The 23,199-nt window shown below is 35.0% G+C and overlaps 1 protein-coding gene across 1 annotated transcript in view; it reads right to left on the bottom strand.

Moving 5' to 3' along the window:
* wb (wing blister) overlaps nt 1–23,199 on the bottom strand; it is a 183,941-nt gene that overhangs the window by 92,533 nt on the left and 68,209 nt on the right. Inside the window, exons 7-13 of the mRNA XM_018517448.1 lie at nt 22,503–22,799; nt 20,749–21,009; nt 20,401–20,648; nt 20,068–20,302; nt 18,712–18,938; nt 18,146–18,333; nt 17,085–17,366 (exon numbers count right to left, since the gene is read on the bottom strand). Of these exons, the coding sequence (XP_018372950.1) occupies nt 17,085–17,366; nt 18,146–18,333; nt 18,712–18,938; nt 20,068–20,302; nt 20,401–20,648; nt 20,749–21,009; nt 22,503–22,799 (1,738 nt within the window). The remainder of the gene's footprint in view (nt 1–17,084; nt 17,367–18,145; nt 18,334–18,711; nt 18,939–20,067; nt 20,303–20,400; nt 20,649–20,748; nt 21,010–22,502; nt 22,800–23,199) is intronic.

Below are 23,199 nucleotides of genomic sequence, written 5' to 3'. Positions count from 1 at the left end.
TATTGTCTGTAACCTATTGCCCGTAACCGAGCGTGATGACTTCTCTCATATATCTGTGATATGCGCACGCTGATTGTACACAGATATACATATGGAATGTGGCACAAACCTACTACTGTTTAACGATTCCGAACGACGATTTCTGTTAGAAAAATTCTCTTGGCAAAGATACTTTCTCGGTGGTTTGCCATTATACCTGCCGAGAGGAGCTACGAGCGTTCGAAAAATTTTTTAATTCTGCCTGGGATCGAACCTAGGATCTCTGGCATAGCAATCTCGTGCGCTGCCGCTACGCCATGTTCGCACTCAAAAGATTATTATACATTGCGAAATCTATTACGATTTTTTATATACTTGGAATTGACTACGATTATTGACTAGATGCTTATGAAGATTATCACGTATTTTATAATTGATCTAATACTGGTTGGACCAATGCTTCTAGTATACAACATATGCGATTACTTAGATTATTATCAGAGACTTAATAATTTTTTAATATGATAGACTTCATTTATATTGTATTATATATTTTTTTACATATTTTAATTTATGACTAAGGAATATTTTATAACCGATTTTTTGTTATTACATTGAAAATGACCTGATCGGGTACGAAACGTCTGTTTTTGTTTGTATGATTCAACTATCGAAATTAAATGTATTCGTTTTTAGGCTCGTAGCCCTCTTTTATATTTTTATTTTATTTTTACCGAACCTTTTGACATATTTAATTATTTTTAATATTTTGTAATTTGGAGTTGTTTTTGTAAATTTTGGAACTTTTATTTTTGTAATTTTGGACTTCATCTCCAAGATGCTACAAACTCATAATTTAACATAGGTATTTCGACAGTAATAATTAAATTATACTTTTCTACACTTAATATGTGTCGGCAGTATAAATATTTATTATTATACTTACATAACGCGTTCTACATATTTTGTGTGACTGTTACATTATAAACTACCCGAGTAATTACTCACGTTACACGACTCACATTCAGAATGTCGAATCGCAGAGACTCTGGCGAGCCCACCTCCACCGTTGAGGCTCGCGGCCAGCTTATGGAAATTAACGTGGCGCACAGAAATTGATTGCCTACGAGTTTGCGACACACGTGGAGGACCTCCCGCAGTCGTCAGAACGTTGACGAAGGGTGCGATGCATCGCGCGCCGCGTTCTCTCGGTCTGGTTCCGGTTGGTGATCCAGGTATTTCCCGAGGGATGATTTATTCGGCGAGGCTATTTTAATTACACACTGGGACATGCGCCAGCGGAGTAATTGCGATATTAGAGCGGCTGCATAGCGATCGACCGCTGAGAAATTGCGTGCTGTGGTGGTCCCGCGCGTGGCTCGCGGTGACACGCGTTTCGCGAGTCGAGTACTGTGAGCTATAGCCGTATAATCTGGACGGGATATAATTTAATTCAGGCGAAAAACAAGAGATAATCACCCCGTTAATTCCTAGATGTGGAGAGACCGATTGATAAATCTATAATATTTGACGAGATTAAAACGGGAGATTGGATTAGAAAATTATTATTAACAAACTTAGATAATTCTCATAATTTTAATGACATAATTGCTCGATTATAAGATCACGTATCGATATGCGACCACGAGGCCCGTATTTTCTGATTTCATATTATGCAAACGATTTGGGATTGTACGTAAGAGATTAGACTTGTGTGTGCCTGCGAGCAAGAACGTAAGTGGGATATGACTGATGTAAGAATAAATAGATACGTTATGCTGGAATCTTTGCATTCTGCAACGCGTAAGTAATTTTATTTAAATCGCATATTAAACATATAAATCTTAATATAAGTCTTCTAAAAATACGTTTTATAATTAAAAATATAAGTCTTCTCCGGAGTGAGCTCAGTAAAAATGTACATATATTATTATAATAACTGCGGTTTCTAATTACTAAATAATATGCTCTCTATCGAAGCTGATACTTAATAATAATAGCTTAATCGAGAAAGCCAAGCTGGTGAACCCGGTTGAACCTCTGCGTGCATATTATAGTTGCATGCGCACACGGGTGGCAAGCCATCTGGACGATGTCGGACAGATAACACGCTAATGGAGTTTTAATCCCTGGGTAAGTAATTGCTAATGAGACGACGGGGCAGAGCGGCATTTCCATATAGGAGAAATTATGCCGGAGAGATGCATCGTCGATGTCCTGCGACGATATCCTTCGGAAAAGACCGATAGAAAAGCCATCCTTGTAATCAAGAGGCTAATGGAAATAGAAATAATCTGAAGATTCCATCGGATTTCTCTTGCAAAGTTATGCAACTCTTTGGAATTTGTACTTGTGATATCGTTCTTGGAATTTTAATAGTGCGATTTCGAATAGATTTTAAATTATATTTTTGAAATCGTGCAATATTTTATTGTTTTTTACGTTAATTTTGATGTATGATTTTTCGTTTTGAAGTTGTTATTCAAAGAGCGTTAATATATTGAAAAATATGCGGGCTTTCTCACTTTCATCGTTTCTCACGTGCGGAAAATCAATTTAGCGAGGAAGGAGTAAGTAAATCAACAAACAGCGTGCAAAAGTCGGAGATAAACGAGCGAGGAACTTAATTATTATTGTTCCTCTCGTGATTTATTTTCATCCCGCACCGGGATGCGATATTGATTATATTCCGTGGCTCGTCGAGATATCTCAACCACTCCCTCGAGGTCTCGAGGGGTTAACTGCAGGATGTACGACGCACGCGGCGTCTTCAATGTACACCTGCGCTATGCACCTCGCGATGCCGTATAATATAGCTCGGTGCATCGCGTGCATTACGTTTATTTGATCGCATTAAAGCCCAATAATATCCTGCATGATATCTAAATAATTTAATATTTGTAATATTTTTCGAAGACCTTCGTTGTTTTCGGAAATCAATTAAAAAGTAGATCGATTTTCTTCTTTAAAGTATTGCACAAAAAATATAATTATAAAATATTTATTACATCTCTCTCCTATAATAAAATATATTTTATATCTCTTATCATTTATAATATAATTCATATATAATTAAGATATATAATAATATACTTAAAATTATTTATATCTTAATTATATTATTATTATATAATACTTTTTTAATATGTTATATATTTAAATTGTCAAAAATAATTGAAGTATTACACTGACTTACATTACTTATTCTTTTTAATTATTTAAATGTAAATCTAAACCGAGAGAAATGAACGGATGTACGGAGTGCTACACCGACGATCACTTTCGGAAAGGTAAATAACAGCTAATTTGTTTGATAAGCGGTCCCAACTTATCGCAATGCATAAAAAAGTGGTGTGTTTGCGGAGAAATGCATAGCGTTGCACGACGAAGGCCTCAATCGAAATCTCGCGGATGAAAAGCACCGGTTGCTCCGACCCGAGTGGATAGACCCTAGACGAGGGCCGCAGAGTATACGTTGTCCCGATCGAGATAGAAAAGATATATGGACTTGCCGAGCGAAGCTCGTGATCTTAGCCCTTGGCACAATCGCAATTGCTCGGCTATCATCGAATGCAATCGAGAACGGCATCGCGTACTCTTCCTCGCAACGCATTCTTGGTACTCTCCACAAAATTCGTATGAGGTACGGCGGATTTTTCCCGACAAACAATTCCGAAATTTATTTGCCTCTCGACGTTAACTCACACTTTAAGTTAACAAATAGTGATTTAATTTCATTTTAAAAGTTTTATAGAAATATAAATATAGTATAGATATTTATACAAAAATCTCGAATTAAAAACTCGAATATAATAATAGAAAATAATAGTAGAAATAAAAAAAGTTATCGTTACTACTCAGAATTATTTAGTGAATTATTTCAAGTAGTAACGATAATTTTTTTCTAGTCCTTTTTTTGCTCTAAATAAATATAAAAAAATATCTAAAGATAAATTTGAAGCACAGTTCACATATATAACATATATGTCTATAAATGTCTATATGTGTATGTTATTTTATGTTCAATCAATTGAAAAACTTGCAAGCATGCATGCAAAGTAAGGAATTCAATGTTGCTCGATCATCTTTAATGCTCTCCATTATCTATAAAATTAATTAAGAGAGATGATCGTTCGCGAAAGAAAATTCGCGAGTCTACGTAAAACTTGAGGTTTCCTGCTTCTGATATTTCATTGCCGACAGATTCTCCAGTGGCCAGCAGCTCGGAGTTTCATGAATGAAATCTCGAGATCGTCCGACGTGCAGCGATACATTAACGTTACTGGCCAGACCCGCGTTCTTTACCAGGAATCTTGAACATGTTACAGCCAGGTGTTGAGATACTGCTTCTCTAACGGGTGAATAAAATACACGTCGAACTTGCTCGTTTATCATATTTTCTCATGTTATTGTAAATCGATAGATGTAAAAAAAAAGCACACACATCTCGATACAGATACTTCGATATTCTGTGCGTAATATATTCAAATATCACGTATTCAAATATCATGTTTATAATGTTCATTCGTTTATTTTGTTTGAATTAAATTTTCTTAATCATCATAAGAACTATAAATATAATAAAATATTATATGTACATGCTATTGTCAAAAGAAATTCCATTAAATTACAATGTAATATCAAAAAATATATTTCTTAATCATCAAGATCAAATATTTTCTCAATTTCCCTGACCATTAATTTTTAATCCATTAAGTTAACTAAATTAATGGATTTATTATAATAAAATTACCAAGAAAGACATTCGCACCGTTCAACGCGAAATGAAAGATTCTCGAGCAGCCGACATTAAATGGTCGATCGCTACGCTAATTAGAGACACTTCAATTTAACGATACAAACGGTGAATGCTCATTTTACTCTATGATAATTAAAATCAATGAGATATATATATATATATGCAGGAGACGAGCAAATGGTCACCCGTTAGAGGCACAGCCCACGCGCTTCGAACGAGACGTACAGACTCGTTGTATAGTCAGGTGGGTATATAAGGAGTTAAGGACCAGCCGCGCAAGAGGGACGGAATAAAGAGGAAAGAGAGAAGGAAAAAGAAGAAGCAGGAGCCGGGCCGCAAGAGTATCTGATGGGCCGATTGCATCATTAGCGAGTATACGTGCTCGCTAGTGAATCCACTAGGGAGAAGCTAGCTTGGCAGCCGGACCGATCGCCGGGCACCAATTAAATCTGATAACGATGATCTTTTCGACATTCGATGGAGATGATGTAGAACTTCGATTTCGAACCGCGAGAGAAATCGAAAGATCCGCAGGGTGTCGAATGAGTGCCTCGGCAATGAGCTACGTGGGCTAATGCTCATGGATGAGCAGCTCTTGGTGGTCTCTAATATAATCATTAATTTATTATAGTAAGAATAATAAAAATGTCTAATTTTAATTTTAGTTATATTTTTTACTAACACATTGTGTCATAGTTAAAGTTATATCAAATATGCTTTTATGAGAGAGAGAAATAAAAATGATAAACTTTAAGACTTCTGGATAACTCGAGACTTTTTATTTCCTTTTTTCAGAACAGTTTTAAAGAAAATTATATCTGGGATGCTGTGACCATCCTACCTTCCTCTTAAAAGTTAAACTCATGTCAGATCTGACATTTTTATTTCGTTTTAACCGATACAAAGTTAATATAAACATAGATTGATAGATAATAAAAAATGACAATAAAAAATAAATTAAGATAAAACTGACAGATTATAGAAATATATGAGAATTAATAATAATTTATTTATTTTAATAAATTGCATCACTGGATTGTTTTATAAATCGAATCTCTGTATTTCAAAGTACTTTCGCCCATGATTTGGAATAGACTGCTGTTGAAAAATCACGATGTCGCGATGGATGGAACGGCATTCCGCAATTTCGCGCGTCGAGTTTTTACATCGCAAGAGAAACCACGCGAAGAAGAAGACGAAGAAGAGACAAGGGAACTGTGCGCGGGAGATTCGCGAAATGTTTCCGTTCCTGCTAACCGATGGCGAGCCGTCCTATATGGAGGGATTTTATCGGACCCACGAATCGGCCGCACTTCGTACGTCCGCGGCGATTTAAAAAGGAAACGACGTTTTATCGTGCCGCACGATCGATAAGGTATTATTCCGGAATGGAAGCTGCGAGTCTGTTCTTCACAGCTCGGCGCTAAGAAATGGAGTATCGTGCCCGACAAGATATTAAGCGTCACTCATACTGCATGACCGAGCCATCAAGAAGTAATTCAAGTACATATATGTCGCGGCGATTTAACATCTCTATGTTTTATCAGCGCTGTCGCGGTGCTTGTCGCTGATACTTAACTGATGCGTTCCCGATGATCGAAAAGACAGACCTGTGATCTTTATATCACGTTTGTTCAGCTCTTAATTTAGATTTTTCCTTTTTTAATACGAAGGATATAAATAAAGATTGATTATAGTATTCACAAAAAATCGACTAAGCAAAAAATTGAACTATTTATTACAACTAAAATATTTAAGAAATTCATGTACAGTCTTGTTCATAAGTACGAAGCACTGCTAGAAATTGACGTAAATATTTTAGTATCTAACAAAAAATAAATTAAAAACAGCTTTATTAAAAATAATATTTGTTTTAACAACAATTTCAGTATTTTGGTAGTTTTCTCTTGGTTTTTATTATTGTATCTTTTTCAAGAAAATACAATTGTATAAAATGTCATTGAGATCTAAACTAGTATGCCAACATGAGCGAGATTAGGTGAAATGTTTAGGAGAATTTAGTGCTCTTTATGTACTAATTTATTGCTCTAATTTTAATTTTGTTGCTATAACAGTTTAGCAACAAATTTTATGCTAATTTTAAAAAAAGTTGAACCATGTCTGTTAAAAAGGTTAATATAGTAATACAAAAAATACTTATACCACAATTTAGTGCTAATTAGGTGCTTCTAATATAAACTAATTTAAATTTCGCTACGCTCTATCCTTTACAGACCATTAAAAAAAATAATAATCAAATCCAATATGTCATACGCTGTCATATTGAATTCATTGATCAAAACGGAATATTTAAATGAAATATTAATGCTTGCATTAAACAGTTTTTGGATACTAAGTTCTACATATTCAACTAGTCCTATTAATTCATTTTTCATTTTCTTATAAATTCATTAAGTATGTTCTTCAATTTTGTTAGAATATCATAAACATTAAATAATACAGTAATTCCCCTAGAAAAAATTGGGATTTAAATCGCAATTTAATTACTTTCGCCCAAAACTTTTCTCACTCAGAAATCTTGATTTTATTCCTTTATCTTTAAAAATTTATGAAATTATAAACATCTCATATTGGCATGCTAGCTTAATAGACATTAAGGGCGGTATTCATAGTCAGTTATTATTTTAAGATCATTGTAAATAATGTCTTGAGATGCTAATACAGCCCTGTGATTAGCTTATGACATCTTAATACTGTACTTAAAACTGTCTCAAATATAAGAATCGATTATAAATACCGGCATAAGTACTGAGGATGCTGAACCACTTAGGATCAAGGATGATATTTAGGAGCAATTTATGAAACAATGTATACTGATAAAAGACGAAGCCATGAAATGTGCTATAAAATGAGTCTTTTCCAAACTCATCACGGGATACCACGCTCATGGAATTTCAATCGTTAGATAACGCTTGAATTCATGAGCTCACTAAGTAAATGGAACGTTTGTAATATGTGCCGCGAAATCGTTTACGTGGAGATGGGCGTCGTTTCTTATCAGCTTGGATTGCGTTTGTTTCGAATCAGCACGCTAGTCGATCGGTTGCCAGTTTCCTAAAGTGATCTGGATTCCTCTTCATAGTACAGCTGTGTCGTAATGTAAAATTGAAAAGAAATTTCTATTGGATAAAAATTCAAAAGAAATATTACATTACAGAAAATTATACTTTGTAAGAAAAGAAAAATTAAATAGATTCAATGTTTTACGTATAAACATGTGTTGTGTGTGTGAATCTATATTGGATTTTTATCTTACTATCCTTCTATCTTTACTATCACATGTTCACATATTTTATTCCCATTTTAAATAGTTTTAATACAAATATGTGAATGTCTTATTCAAAGCGCCCCGTTAACTAAAGTCGGTATTTCTTTCATATACGATTCGGATGGCTTCCAAGGAGGCAGCTACTCGCGTTTAACGTCGTCTTCGAGACGCGAAAAGATTCTAACGAGCCGCGTCGAGCCTCGATTCCTCAAGATCGCCCAGCTTCAGCTGTAAAACCGCGCTCTTTATTTTCCGCCGCTATCCGCGAACGTGCATCTACATCTGCTTATGCAGATCCGCGGTCGTGATACCGCGGCGCACACGTGGGCGGACTGCGAGTCCCTCGCCCTGGGAGATCGACTTATCCGGACGGAAACCCGAGAACCGCAGGCGACGTATATATGCGACGGGAATTGCTTCTGGTAGACGGTAAAAAATGCCATAGAAGAGCCTCCGGGAAACGCGGCGAGGTAATTATCGTCGTTTGCCGCGATGGTCACCGCCGCGATGCTTCGTGCACTCGCAGCTACGGAAATGTAGCTAATATCGTGGACAGATATATAATATTTGATCTTTAAATAGCGAAATCACATTTTTATGGATGCGAGTATAAAAAACTGATACACGAAAAAGGTTCTGCTGAAGTATGTAAAATTTAGTTAGATACAGATCTAAAAATAATTTTGTTGGACGATCAGAATAATTACACTGTTAAATCTATAGTCTTCAATGTCAAATTTAGATAGCCGCTGCTTCTACTCAATACGTTATTTTATACTAAAATAATACAATAGTTAAATGCCACTAGTGACAGTGTGTTAAATTTAATCATTGTTTTAATATAAAATAATGACATATTGAGTAGGAGCAGCCCTGGTAGAAATTTCATGTATTTTTTGAACAGTTACTAAATAGTTACACCAACTTCTGTCTAGTAACTGAGAAGGAAAACTACCTAGGATCCCAATCAGGATGTAACACTTCGTTTGCAGTTACTGCATACAAAAGTTGCGTAAAATCTGAATCCATTTACTGAATAGAAACACAACAAATAATGGATATGAAATTGATTAATAAGCAAGCCAACTGCTTGTGAAATGGATAGAATAAAACTCTATCAAGTTCTTGTCCATTTCTTACTCAGTATTGGCACAATTAATGAAAATACAGTAATATTAGATAGTAACTGAAATAGGTGTCTAGGAAAATTGCAGCATACATTTCTACCAGAGAGTAGCTATACTTAAATTAAATTTGACACTATAGATTTAACAGTGTATGTAGAACTAATTGTTCGTACTAATTGCTAATATATCAAAACTTTTGCAGCATTGCTTATCATACTTAAGATTTCTTCGTAATTATTTTGATGGTTCAATAAAATTATTTTCAGATCTGTATCTAATTAAATTTTTAGATACTTCAGCAAAATCATTTTTTCCATGTAGTATTACAAAGTAGTTAATAAAAAAATTAAAATAGGTATATTATCTGTCAATTCTTCATTACATATTAACCGATATCTGATTAACACTTTCTAAAGAGACAATCAAAGGAATAATCGAGAAGATAATTACTTCATTTGAAACATTGATCGGTTGGGAAAATACCATGTCGTTTTAACAACGGCTCTTTCTTCTGGACTAGGTCATTCCTACGACGAACGATTGTGAGATAAAATGTCATTGTGACCTAAGAACGTTGACAATACGAGACTTGCGATTCATCTATGCAAAGATTGCGTTAAATGCAAACTTGTTTACGCATGCAAAAGTTTAGATGCCCCCAGGGAATAAATAGCGCTTTGTGGAAACGGTAGTTCGATTTCTCATTGCTGCTGCATACGTATACGCATTACGTATTATGCAGCGTCTCTCCCGATGCAATCTACGTTTAGCCGACGAGGCGAACAACGCCAATTCTGCTCATTCGCGCGAATACTAATGCGCTAAGAGCATTTCCACTGCGAGCTGCGTTTCGCACTTACGTGTCTCACAATGTTACGCCGCGTTACGCCACCGTAATATTCGTGCGAGACGCATTGTGTACTTATCGTTACCAACGTAAATGGGCAAAGTACTTTGCGTGAAACGCGAGACTGCTGTGCAATTGTACTATGCAACCGAAACCTTCGGGATAATCTGCTTAGCTCTGGCTATTAAAAATATAATTTATGAAAGCGATTTTTCAAAAATTCCAAAAATCAATTAAATCATAATCACCCTTCATAAAATGAAATCGAAGGATTATCGGTAATTAAATATTAAAAAAAATTTAGATTCTAAAGAGATTTAAATTCCTATATTTAAAGAACTATACATTTAATCGACAAAATTCTAGCAAAAGATTGGAATAAAAGACGAGATAAAGATCGAGATACAGGTCTTGGGACCCCAGAGCCGCATGTTTTTCGCCGAAAAATTTAGGTGTGCAACGATCTCTAAATCTTTTTTGCGATTACAAGGGTGCAAGCACAAACGCACAGACAGAAGTTATCGTTATACTTATTATGCCCGCCGACTTTCGTCCACCGATCATTATTCAGGCGTAATGCGTATACATTATCCGGCCGGCGTATGCATGTTACATCGCCATTGTTGCGTATTGTAAGCGCAGGTGGAGGCTCAACCGAGAATCTCTCTCGCGAAAGGAATTGCCGCTCCGGTAGCGAGAGCGGCGCTTTTACGAGGCGAAGCTCGGTAATGACCGAAACGCACGGATTCTATTGTGGAACGCGTCCATAATAACGAACAAGAAAAGTATCCGTCTATTATTGCAAATAGTTGGACATTCTGCGATTAGATGTGCCCGTAAAACACCTTGAAAATAGTCCATAACTTGCAGAATAACGATGAGCTGAGGAAATACCTCACGCGTCGTTATACGTTTTATTGTTAACATTTACGTAGTTACAATTTTAATGTTGGTTAACTCTTTATCTTTTTCTAGTTCTAAAAATTAAAAAGAATATAAAGTAAGTTGAATAGAGATTTAAGTTAATCTACATTGGTAGAAACGGGCATAGTATAATTGTTAGATTAAAATCTGACGATTCTCTAATTTTAATATTAATAATTTTCAATAATAGAAATTAAAGAAAGTTTAAAAAAGAAATATTAATGCTAATGTTTCGTGTTGTAAATTTTACAAAATAAAAAATTTCAAATTTCGAAAATTAAAGCAAATTGGAAAGCAGCAATCATTGAGCAATCTCAAAATCCAAGGCAGGAATAACGATGACTCGTTTATGCGGCATCCTCGAGCTTTCTTTTTTGCCGACCTTCTCGTTTGCTCAAATAAAGACGGGAGTTCGTTTTGGCCTGTGTCCCGATTAAGATTGTGCCGCTAATTGTATCTCGACCGCATCAGCAGCCTGCGTGGCAGCAGTTATTTCGGTACCTCCGGATGATGCATAGTGCAACTGTATTTATCTGAACTTCGTGTATTATAATGGTTTTGAAGTAAGGAGTTATCAATAAAAATAGAATGTTATATAAAGAATAAAAAAATAAATTTTGGCTAAAGATGTTATCATTTCACTGTTTTTATTATTAGTATGGTTGCTTTCTCTAATTGTAATTAATTTAATCTTCAAATTTTTCACATATTTTTAATTCTAAACCAAATGTTTCACAAAAAATTTCCCATACTTTTTTATAGTGTTCCGAAAATATATGATTTTTAGAATCCTCTATAATCTCTTCAATTCTAGGAATCTCTAAATTCTAAATTCTCTGAAATTATATTATCTTGGTTTGTGGAATTTATTACTCCTTTCTTGCACGATGCTTCGATTTCGCAGGTGTCTAAAAACCACAGAAATTTTCGTTCAAATCTATAATTAAATAGATCTGTGGTTTCATGTGTCTATAATTTTAAAGACCATTTATCGTAAATTCCATGGAATCTCCACAGATATCTAATTAAAATACCTGTGATATTATAGATCTTCTTGCAAGATACGGTTTCAAAAAAAACTCGCTCCGTACAGTTTATATTAAAAAAATGTTTCGTGGCAAGCATTTTTCTTTACGTAGATGAATACGACTTCTCGATCTACAAATTCTTCCGGTTTATAAACCGCCTTATCTCCCGACGTTTATTCTGATAAGCGAGATTTCACTGCACTGACTCCGAGAGGCACGCGAGAAGCCGCGATTCCGGTCTTCGGTGGAAAATACGATTTTATTAAGATGCTACATCGTAGGGTGTCGCGCGACGCCCTTTAAGCACGTCGACTACGTTAATTATGCCACTTAAATTAGGATAAGGTTGTCTTTGGACATCACGATCGAATGGATCCGCCGCAAAATAGCACATACGTTTTTCTCTCAATTTCTTTTTCCTGATTTACTTAATTGCGCTGTTTAATATTTGCATGTCCATTCAATTCTATCGTGGGATACATGCGTTGAGTTAGTACGTTGCGTTTCATTACATAAGCTGAATTAATATATCCTCATTGAGAAGTAATTAATAAGCCGGTAATACGGAATTCGCCGAGAGAGAGAGAGAGAGAAAGAGAAGTTTCTTAGAGAATTTTATAGTAAATACGTTATGAAATATTAAAAGATGCGGTAAACGAAAAATGGGTTCGAGAGATGAAGAAATATAATCTCAGAAATGCCTTAACTTGTATACGATTCTTAACTGCAAAATGCAAAATGTAATACACTAAATGCTAATTATAAGCTGCTCACATAAACAGGCATTGATTCTTTATACAATATATTAAGTTGTATTAATTGGATTTATGTTAATTGGATATATACTCTTTAGCAGTTTTTTTTCTGATTAATATAGTAATATTAATATGTTAATGTAGAGAATTTTCTAAAAATATATCGTGTAGCAATTTGTGAATTTAAATTCTACACTTTTAATTATTATTATCTTAGTATTAAAAAAAATGTTTCTTCAATATGATGATGATATACTAATTAGTATATTCATTAACATAAAGATTAAGATCTATTGAAATTTCACAGTTTAATGACTTTAAATTTCGTAGAATTTATAGACTAAATAAAATTTAAAAAGTATGATTCTTATCTTATATCCATAATTTTTAATAGATAATCAATGCTAATATATGTCTTATTTTAAAAAATATTTTTAAAGATAGCATCGCAAATAATATGGTTCATTGACACCATGTAATTTATTCCAGGTCGCTGCCAGTTGACACCCGCCTCCTTTTCTCGTTTAACAATACAGTCAAGATGATTTTGCAAATACCGCAGAAATGTTCGACTCGACCGATATATCTAGGGAGTCTCGAGACCTTTGACGTGCAGGCGGCGCCGGTACAATCTCAAATTTACAATTCGCGTCTCGATCGCCCGCCTACGTTATTCACGCATGAGCAGTCCCTTCGCATAACTAAGGATAAGATAGTAAAAACGTCGCGCTAGTGGAAGATATATTTAGCCTGCAGAACAAGATCTTAAGCTTATTAAACGAAAATTCTGTCTTGATAGATACATTAACATCACCACTAATCAGAAAAGAAAGTGTTCATGCTACAAAGTATTTAAAATGAATATCCTATTAACATAACTAAATTTACAAAATATCCATCCATCACTTATTTATGCAAGCTGCCATCCTGTGATTAGCATTCAATGCGATGTATGTTGCACTTTGCGGTCTCTCTTTCTTTCTTTCTACCTCTCTCTTTTTTTCTCTCTTTGACAAGTTGACGTCGATATGCGTATTTCTAAACTTTCGCCGACTACAATCGCGAATCTTGGTGATTCAGATAACGATTAATCATTAGCATCCGCAACGCGACATTTACGGGCCATTATCGATAGTCCCATGCACATCGAATTAATTTCCCGGTCGACGAGGAAAACCGCCAAGCTCCGTTTACGTCGCAATATCTCGATATCGAAATCGCGAATACGTAATGCTGTTTCTCGTCGTTAATGTTACCCACTTGATGTATAGGACGTAATTTTCTTTTAAATCTCTTGGAGGTAATTTATATTAATAAAATAAACAAAAAATTCAAGAATTGAGAAATAAACTGCCATAACAATAATTTATTGTAAGCAATTATATTACTAAGACGGAAATCGTATTTTAAAGATATTTTAATTCTGGGAAACAACTTAATATGTAAATAAATGAAATCATCCAATAAAGCTGGACCTCTCTGCACGTTTGCTTAGGACATCGTACATGATTGAACTACTGCATAAGTGTAGCATGTGCAATTGCAGGATTTGAAATGGCTGTTTCCGTGACTGATAGCAATAATCTGACAGGTGTATCAACGTCATTTATGTCGCCGTTGAGGCGATCCACGTTAAACGGAGCGTATCATCTGTAGACGAAAGAAAGAAGTAGGTGGCATTCCATCACAGGAAGTTAATTAACATCGTGGACGGCTCTCTCGAGAGCCTCAGGTTGAAACGAACTAGATCTATCTAAATAAACCAGAAACTCATGAACGGCGCGCCGTGTCTCGCGGGTATCTATCTGCGTATCTGATGCCACTTATGACGTATGCTTAAACTAACGCATTGCTTACGAATAGTCGATCTTCCAGTCAATCCTCATTACCGATGAAATTCATCCCTCCTTTTCTTCATTGGCAGAAAATAACGTTTTTTTTTCTACATAGAAAGAATGATTTTGTCAAAATATCTAAAAATTTGAAAATATTGTTGTACAGTCAAGTTGGTTGCTTGAATATTAAAAATTTTGCTGCATTGTTAAATTCATTATGTTTGAGTATTCTACATAATTATTTTGATGGTCCAACAAAATTATTTATATTTAGCTAAATTTTTAGATACTTCAGCAAATTCAGTCTTTTCGTGTGTAATTGCGTGAAATCAGATAAATAAGATATTAATCAGAACACGTTTGAGACACTTGTTCCAATTATGAACGATTAATATACTTTCCTTGGAATTTAACGCAATTATCCAAACCATACAAGTTTTAAAAAATAAATTAATATGAGAGAAAAAGAATATTTCTCATTTCCTTTAATATCTCATATAAGGTTTTCGCGTCAAGTAATTAGAAGAGAGATTTACGCATCGCGTAAACCGAGTTAAATTACGATACGCGGACCGGTCGTTTTAGTACTAAGCCGACGATACCTCGGATCCATCGAGATCGCACGATTCTTCCCTCGTAACGGGATTTCGAGCGACTGTAGATTACGCGACCGGTAGAAACCTCGGTTATCAGCGCGATGACGAGAGAGCGTCTCGGATTCGCGAGATCCGGCCGACGACGCTGAATGATTGCGATTTATGAGGTTCCTCATGGTAGCTGGCGATCTGGCGGACCGATCTCAAGTGTTCGCAAGCGGAATTTGTTGACCGACTCAATCGTAAAGGTGCCGCCACAACGAGGCGTATCCGGATTTTGCACATAAATTTTACAGATTATTTGTCTCGCTCGTCAAGCGCATTAAATTCTGATATCGTATCAAAATTTTCTCAGCTTAGCATGGCTTCTCGTCATTGCTTTTCTTTACTTGTAAACGTCTTCATAACGTTTTAATGCGACCGGACTATTACGTCGTACTAAGCTCGAGTTATCTCGCACGATGAACTTTACTTTTGGTGCTCTTTATCGTCTCTGTTGAATCTAATTTACACGCCGGTAGTTTTGCTTTTTGCCTCGCTTTTGCGGTCGGCTCTAAGTTGAAGTTGCCCGACATTTCGTTTAATCACCTCAATCAGTCTATGCTGCGCATACTCAATTCGATCTTCTATCAGCAATCGCTTATAGCTTCACTTAAGATGTTAAAAATAAATATATATGTAGAATCAGCGATACTAATCATTAAGGATTCTTCTCGCATTCTTTTTCTAGTCTTTACAAATTATAAAGATATATATAAATATATATAATTATGATATAAATAAGTATTTATAATAACATACACTTTTTATGAAATTGTACTTCTACACGCTTTAACTTTTACGATTTGAAAATTACTCAAGAAAGACGAACGAAGATCGATGCAGTGTTTGACGATCCATGCGAAACAATGTGCGCTCGTAAACGTGATCGTAAATTAAAATTAGCCTAAACGGATTACGCGAACGGTATTCTGCAATAAAAGTATGCTTCAGTCCCGTAAATCTCAGGCAACGTTTCTAAACTGCCTGTCAAGGTAGATAAGTGCAGCGTACTTAGAATAGGCCGGGATAAATATCGCGAGTTTGCGTTAGAGTAAGATGAAGAGCCGCGCATTACTCTTCGCATTCGTGTCTTGCTTGAACGCAGGCAGGCATGGGACTTATACCTTCGTATCGATATATGTAAGGCCTTCAAGGCCCACAATAATACTGTGATTAATCTGTTAGATGGATACGAATAAGCATTTTAATACCGTTTTAAATTAATAAAATGATAGAATCAATGCAATTCAAATAAAATCGATTACGATATTTATAAGAAAATTATCAGATCTTTTTATGGAGGCATTTTAGTCGTTTTCAGATTGACAATTTATCTATTTTACGATAGAAAAGAAAAATATTGGATAATTCAATGGGAATTAATCTACACGTGTTTATTCTGTACTAAACGTTGCTATAAAAATGAATACATTTCGTAACGCAAACTTTACTGTTAAAATTAATGAGCGTATAAATTGTTTCTAAACTTGCAATTTTTTCTCGAAAGAAATTAGATTTATTAATATTTATGCGCGACTTATCTTATTCTACTTATTAAAAAATGCGAGAGATTATCGATTCTTTCATCGAAGCTTTCATATGTTATTTTAATTTTATTTTAATAACGATCTAAAGTATATATATATATATATATAAATGCGTGATAAGTTTTTATAATAAATATATTCCTAAATAATTTTTAATTTAAAAACTGTATATTTTATTTGTGGTTTTAATCAAATTTCTAAATCTCCTTCGGATGAAAGAAACATGTTTGAAAATAAAAGTCTTCCCATAGCATGCGATGATAAAATATCACGGGCTTACTTTGTATCGCGACAAAAGTCAGAGCCCAATAATAGAATCTAAAAGAAAGCATGCGCATACTGATGGCGGCACTTACCTTTGCAGCCATCCGCCGACAAGCCGTAGTGGTCCACGTCGCAACGATCGCACCGGAAGCCGACGACGCTCGGCGCGCACCTGCACACACCGCTTACGGACTCGCAGAACCCGTCGATGGCACCCACGTCGCAGTCGCATTCCCGGCAACCTGCGGTCACGTTCCCGTAGCCCTCGATGCAGGAGGAACAGTCACGACCGGTGAACAAAGGCCTGCAAGGACACTGACCGGTCGTCTGTTCGCAATGGACTGAATTGCTACCGAAGGGAGAGCAGTCGCACGCTGAAATACAAACGGTACCCACGCTCGTAATATGTCCTTTTGATGAAATTAATGATGTGTCCTTTAATCTAATTGCTACATTAATTTGTTTTGTAGTGGAAAGTACCTAATTGTCACTATTTTCGGCAGATCTGTGTCATAAACATTTGATAAATCTTAGTAGCAGTTTATTGGCGATATATTAGTATATGACTCAGTCATGTTTCGTTCGAGCGATCAACATGCGTTTTTGATACTCTTTAGTGATAATAAATTTTAATTGGTTTTGATCCAATATGTCGAGACAAATTCTTCTATGTCTTGGGATTACAATATCAAATCTAATGGTGATTTTTTCTTGGACATGAAGGGATTGATATTTTGAAATTGTATTGCTGAGGTTGGTTCTAAAGTGAACTGAAACGTACTATTTTTTGAAATAAAGATTCTATTTTTTGGAATAAAGATTTAAGATTGCGTACTAATTACCACGCTGACTCTCATTCGCCATGATTTTTTTTTGGATTTTTTTCTTATTGAATTTGGAAGAGTCCGTAAGAAGATTACATTATTACTATATTAGTTAAATGTTGGGGATATAAAATGTTTGGGCAATATTGCGTCAATAATTATGTTATTAGGGAACTTTCAATACAAATATATTTTCGTGTAAAAAAGAAAATTGATTTCAAGTACAGAAGACAGAAATAATTTTTAAACTATCGAAATTCGAGATGACTATTCGCAATTGAACAATTTCAGAGTTTACAGAGATTGTCGTAAAGTATGAAAGCACTCACGCATGCAATTCTGTTCCAGAGGATTTCCATAATGCGCTTCTTTGCATTTCTCGCACTTCCAGCCCTCAGTATTACCGCGGCATTCCAAACATCGACCCGTTTCCTGGTCACAGGCACCACCGTTGCAAGGACACCGTTCACAAGTACCGCCAGGTACCACAGGATTACCGTAGAATCCTACATCACAACTTTTCACCCAAATCGAAATTAAAGCCTTCCATTTCGATGATAATATTTTAATAATTATTATATGCAACTTCAAAAAAGGCAATGACGCCTAATAATTATAGCCATTTTAACGGACACTATTTTTTATTATAATATATTAAATTAAACGTCTATTCATATATTAATATAAATTTTTTATTCGTAGGATCAGAATATCTTTTAAAAGAATATAAAATTGCTAAATGCAATTATAAGAAAAAAATTGTAATTAATTAATTTACTATAAATAATGTAATTAAGACGTTTGCATATTTATTATTCGCAATTTAATCATTGTATTTTACAATTTTATAAAAGATATTTATTTAAAATATATATGTATTATTTATTTTCCTTACCTTTCGCAATGATCTCCGGTATATCCTTCAGGACATTGCGTGCACACGTATCCGCTATTCATATCAATGGGATCGTCAAGCTGACAACTCGGACTGAAATTGTTGGAGTCAACGGAAAGTGGACATGCGCATTTCTTACAGTCCTCGCTGGTGCCTCTCGTTGCGATACCGTAATATCCTGTAGCGCAACGATCACATTTTGGACCTACCGTATGATGTTCACACGTCTGGAAATTATGCAGACGACATGCCACGTAAATTAAAATTAAATATTATCCTATTAAAATCGCGAGCACAAATTAAATTTACGATTGAAAGTTTTAACTCTTTCAATTAATGGCAAAACTATTTATTTCCTAAAAAATTTAAATATAAAAAAAGTGATCTAAATTAAAGTCGCAGTGATATAAAAAAATTGAATTCAAGAAAAAATGAAGAAAGTCAGCTTTGCATATCGTCATTTTTCGTTGAATTCATAAGTTTTAAAAATTTAACAAGATTTCTCTTTTCATCTTTTTTGGAATAAGCTGCTTTGAATAAAAATAATTTTAATTCGCGTTAGTCCTGGTTCTATCAAATACAAGTATGAGCTTTCTGTTATTTTTATTTTACCTTTTTTCGGTCATTATTTTTCACGAAAGCATGTGTATATAAGTAGTGAAATGTAAATGTATATGAGTATACATCCGCAGCGTGTTGAGTTAGGATCCATGAGTTTGCTAAGTCCAAATGACTGCGGATCAGTCATCTCTGTGGAAATTAAATTTTCCTACAGAAAGCTAACTAGTATCGCTATCTGCACGGCATGAATATACAACGAACAGGTAAGTAAAGGACTTTTGTTGCTGAGTCGGTAAAATAGCTCGCGCGATCAATAGATCCCGTAATCTATATAGCTGCCGCAGATCACAGGATCCATATGAGTTCAGGTATTTTAAGCATGCTGCTATACCGGCTGAAGATCAGCCACGAGAAATTGAAGGTATTTCAGAGTGGCTACGTTAAAGCCAGTTGCACGCTGGAGAACTTTTTTTACACATTTTACTTGTATATTACATCATATATTCTTGCTAATAAAAAAAATTATTTTCCATACACTTATATAGTTTTAATATATTTTACTCGTAATATTAGAAAATAATTTATATTTATTAAACTGATTCATATTAATTGTGCTAATTTATTAAGTTCATTATATTAATAGGCAATTAATTGTTTTGATACATTACATTATCTTTAACATTTTCATCATTGGACAATAAGACATCTAATAGTAATAACCATTTTTCTATTAGCTTCTCATATGTATATTTTGGTTTCTATTTTATATATAAAATAAAATTAATAGGAACTCACCCCACATTCGCCCATTATGAGATCGCAGGAGCCCGCATGACTGTTGCAATCACATTTCACGCATTTGTGACGGTCCTGATGATCAGAACCATTGATGGGCATCTTTACATATCCCCAGGCACAATTCTCGCAGGACATTCCTGTGTATTCCTCGGAACATTCGCATATTTCGACCAGATTGTCGGTTTCGCCATCCGATGATAATTCGCCTACCGTTAATATAGCAGACTGGAGACTAGTAAGAAATAGAAAGATTGCTTCGTTACGCCTTACTATAAAGTTAAAATCCACGCGCGAGATGTATGCCCGATAAAGAGTTGGAAATTTATGCACCTTCCTTCGATTTGCTCCGAATGATATCGCGCCCTTATCATCAGGTACTTGAGATCGGCGAGAACGCGCATCATCTGCGCCCTCGTCACAGGATCCCCGCGAAACTCGGTTCTCCTCAATCTGGTCGGGATGTCCTGAACGTCGCTTCGCACGTGAAACCAGCCTTGCTCTCGTAAAGGCACCGCTATTTCAGCTTCTTGACCATTGTACTGTTCCTCGCCGTACGCTATGCGCATCCCATTGTTACCCTTCGCGAGTGCGTGAATTGTACGTTATTATATATATATCTATTTTCTTCCTAGGGCTTGGATTAAATGTGCTTGGAAAAATGCGAGAGCGGATATTTACAACTAGGATAACGTTGGGCTCCGTGGTCGGTTTACCACTGGTGTCGCCTCGCATGACAACCCACGTAACGGAGTACGTAAGATTGCTGCCGTACGAGGATACGCGATTCCCCGTGTAAATCTGTGGCGCCAGCCAGAAAGGACTGTCATACTCGACGTCGAACGCTGCCACGGTTAGCCATTCGTTGTCCGTGTCCAAGGTGGGAACGACTGCCCGAGAAGCGTTCATGTCAGTCACCAACCAGTTCTCCAGTGTAGAAATCTAAGAAAAAAGCGAGTCACACGACCCGTCTTCCGTTATTTTATAGGTCTATTATCGCTTTTTTGTTTTATCTCAATTCCAATTATTTTTCGCGAAATCGTATTTAATAAAAAAGAGATAACTGATTCCTTAAAGAATCATTTAATTATAATATTTTTTAATTTATGATAATTAATATTATTCATAATTCTTACAATTAGCAAAAAATAATTTTATAATAAAGTTTCAATAAATTATATGCCATAAAGGTTCTTATGCATATTGTCTATATTATAACGTAATTCGCGTTTTTTGTGCGTTCCACCTCGACGTCATTACTGTCATCGTAATTGCGGGTCTGCAATTTATTGGCGAGAGTGATAAACTATAATTGTCTCTTTATACACTTTATCACGCACGACGAGAACGTCACCCAAGATTAACGCCCTAAACCGAATGATATGCCCGCAGGAGAACGTTAACTAATCGTTTTGAATTTTACACCTGTCAACCTGATCTTGACTCTTGACAAACGAGGTTTTTCGCTATAAATCAGGATAAATCTGATCTCATATACGTACAGAATTATACTCAAGATTAACTGCTCCTATTAACAAAATGTCTTAATAAGCAATGAATTCCTGTACATTTTTCAACTAGGAAAATTTTCCTTAGACTAGATACTCAATTTTGATAATGTAATTACTTTAGTTTCTAACTCAAATTCATTAAGTAATTGAGTAATAATAGAATTGTACAAAGAAAAGAGCGCGAAATCACAGAACTACACACAGAAAAATACAAACATTACGTATTTTATTTTAATATTTAAGTTTCAAATATTTCAAAAGTTCATGTATCCGCAAATCTATCAAATTCACAAGCATCAAATTTATTCAAAATAAATTCTGAATCCTAGAAATTTAATACTTTAATCAATATTAAATAAAATAAATTGATTTACTTATTATATAAAGTTTCTTTCGTGTGATAGCTTCATAATATTTTATAATATTCATAAAAAAAATAAATTCTTGTTTTAAATACACATACGTATTTAAAACAAAATCTACTGGCAATGTACTGGATCAGTATTACTATTCAATACTGATTCATAAATTGGGCTAGTATCGTATCATTAGTTTTATGGTACTGATCCAGTACTAAAATATGAAACTCATTTTTCGGTACAGATTCGGTACCTCGCCAGGATTCAATACCGTTTTTCTGTATAAATTCCCACTTGGGTAATAATAAGTTTTTCAAAATTATATATCTTAAAACTATTATCAATAAAATTCTTTTTTTTTTTGTTAAACATAACTTACAATTAGAATAAAAAGTAGAATAAAAAAATAAACTGAGTAATCATTTTTCTTAGCAGTATAGAATGAAATTTTCCTATGTGCACAACTTCCAATATTTGAAGTTTTCCTATTCTAATAAAGATGTCACATGTTAAAAGTTTCTTTTAAATAAAGACTTACAACTTTTATAAAAAAAAAAAAACTTACCATGCTGTATTGCAATCTTGCAGTAGTACAGCGATCTACTACGCCAAAACAATAGCAAGACATGCAGCCATCGAGATCATCCTTGGTGAGCGCGAAGTATCCGGGTTTGCAACGATCGCAGAAATCCCCCGCAACATTCGCCTTGCACAAACAGTCGCCCTCGCAATCATGGGACGGCAGGATCCCGCGGGAATCGCAGGGGCACGGCATGCAATCGGGAAATTGCCGATAACCAGCAGCGCATTGATCGCATTTATATCCCGAATATCCCGGCTTGCACTCGCACGCACCTGCTACCTGGAGCACAATCGGTATTTAGACCATTTAGAATCGATCGTGAGAACGATCCCGTTTAGAGATTATCGGGGCGTGTAAATTATCGCGCAAGCGATTACACGCGGTTGACGTTCCTCCACGATTTGATGAAAACGACAGCGGTAAATTTACATCGGATGGTGGAGAAACAAAGAACTTTTAATGCTCTAAGAAGCGTTAATCGAAAAAAAAATTCTTTACGTTTTTCTATTCATTAGAAAAATTGTGTATCAAAGCTCACAAAAAAAGGAATTTTAATACGCACGAATTTATTTTTCAACTTGTTGAATATAATATCGTTCTCTTATTTCAAAAGTCACATAACTTAAAAAAGTTCAAGTTATTATTTTTGCCGATAGTATTTGATTAATTAATAATTTTC

Source organism: Trachymyrmex cornetzi, unplaced genomic scaffold, assembly GCF_001594075.2.
Source record: "Trachymyrmex cornetzi isolate Tcor2-1 unplaced genomic scaffold, Tcor1.1 scaffold687, whole genome shotgun sequence".
Taxonomy (NCBI): Eukaryota; Metazoa; Arthropoda; class Insecta; order Hymenoptera; family Formicidae; genus Trachymyrmex; species Trachymyrmex cornetzi.
This window is presented reverse-complemented; position numbering and strand designations above follow the sequence as displayed.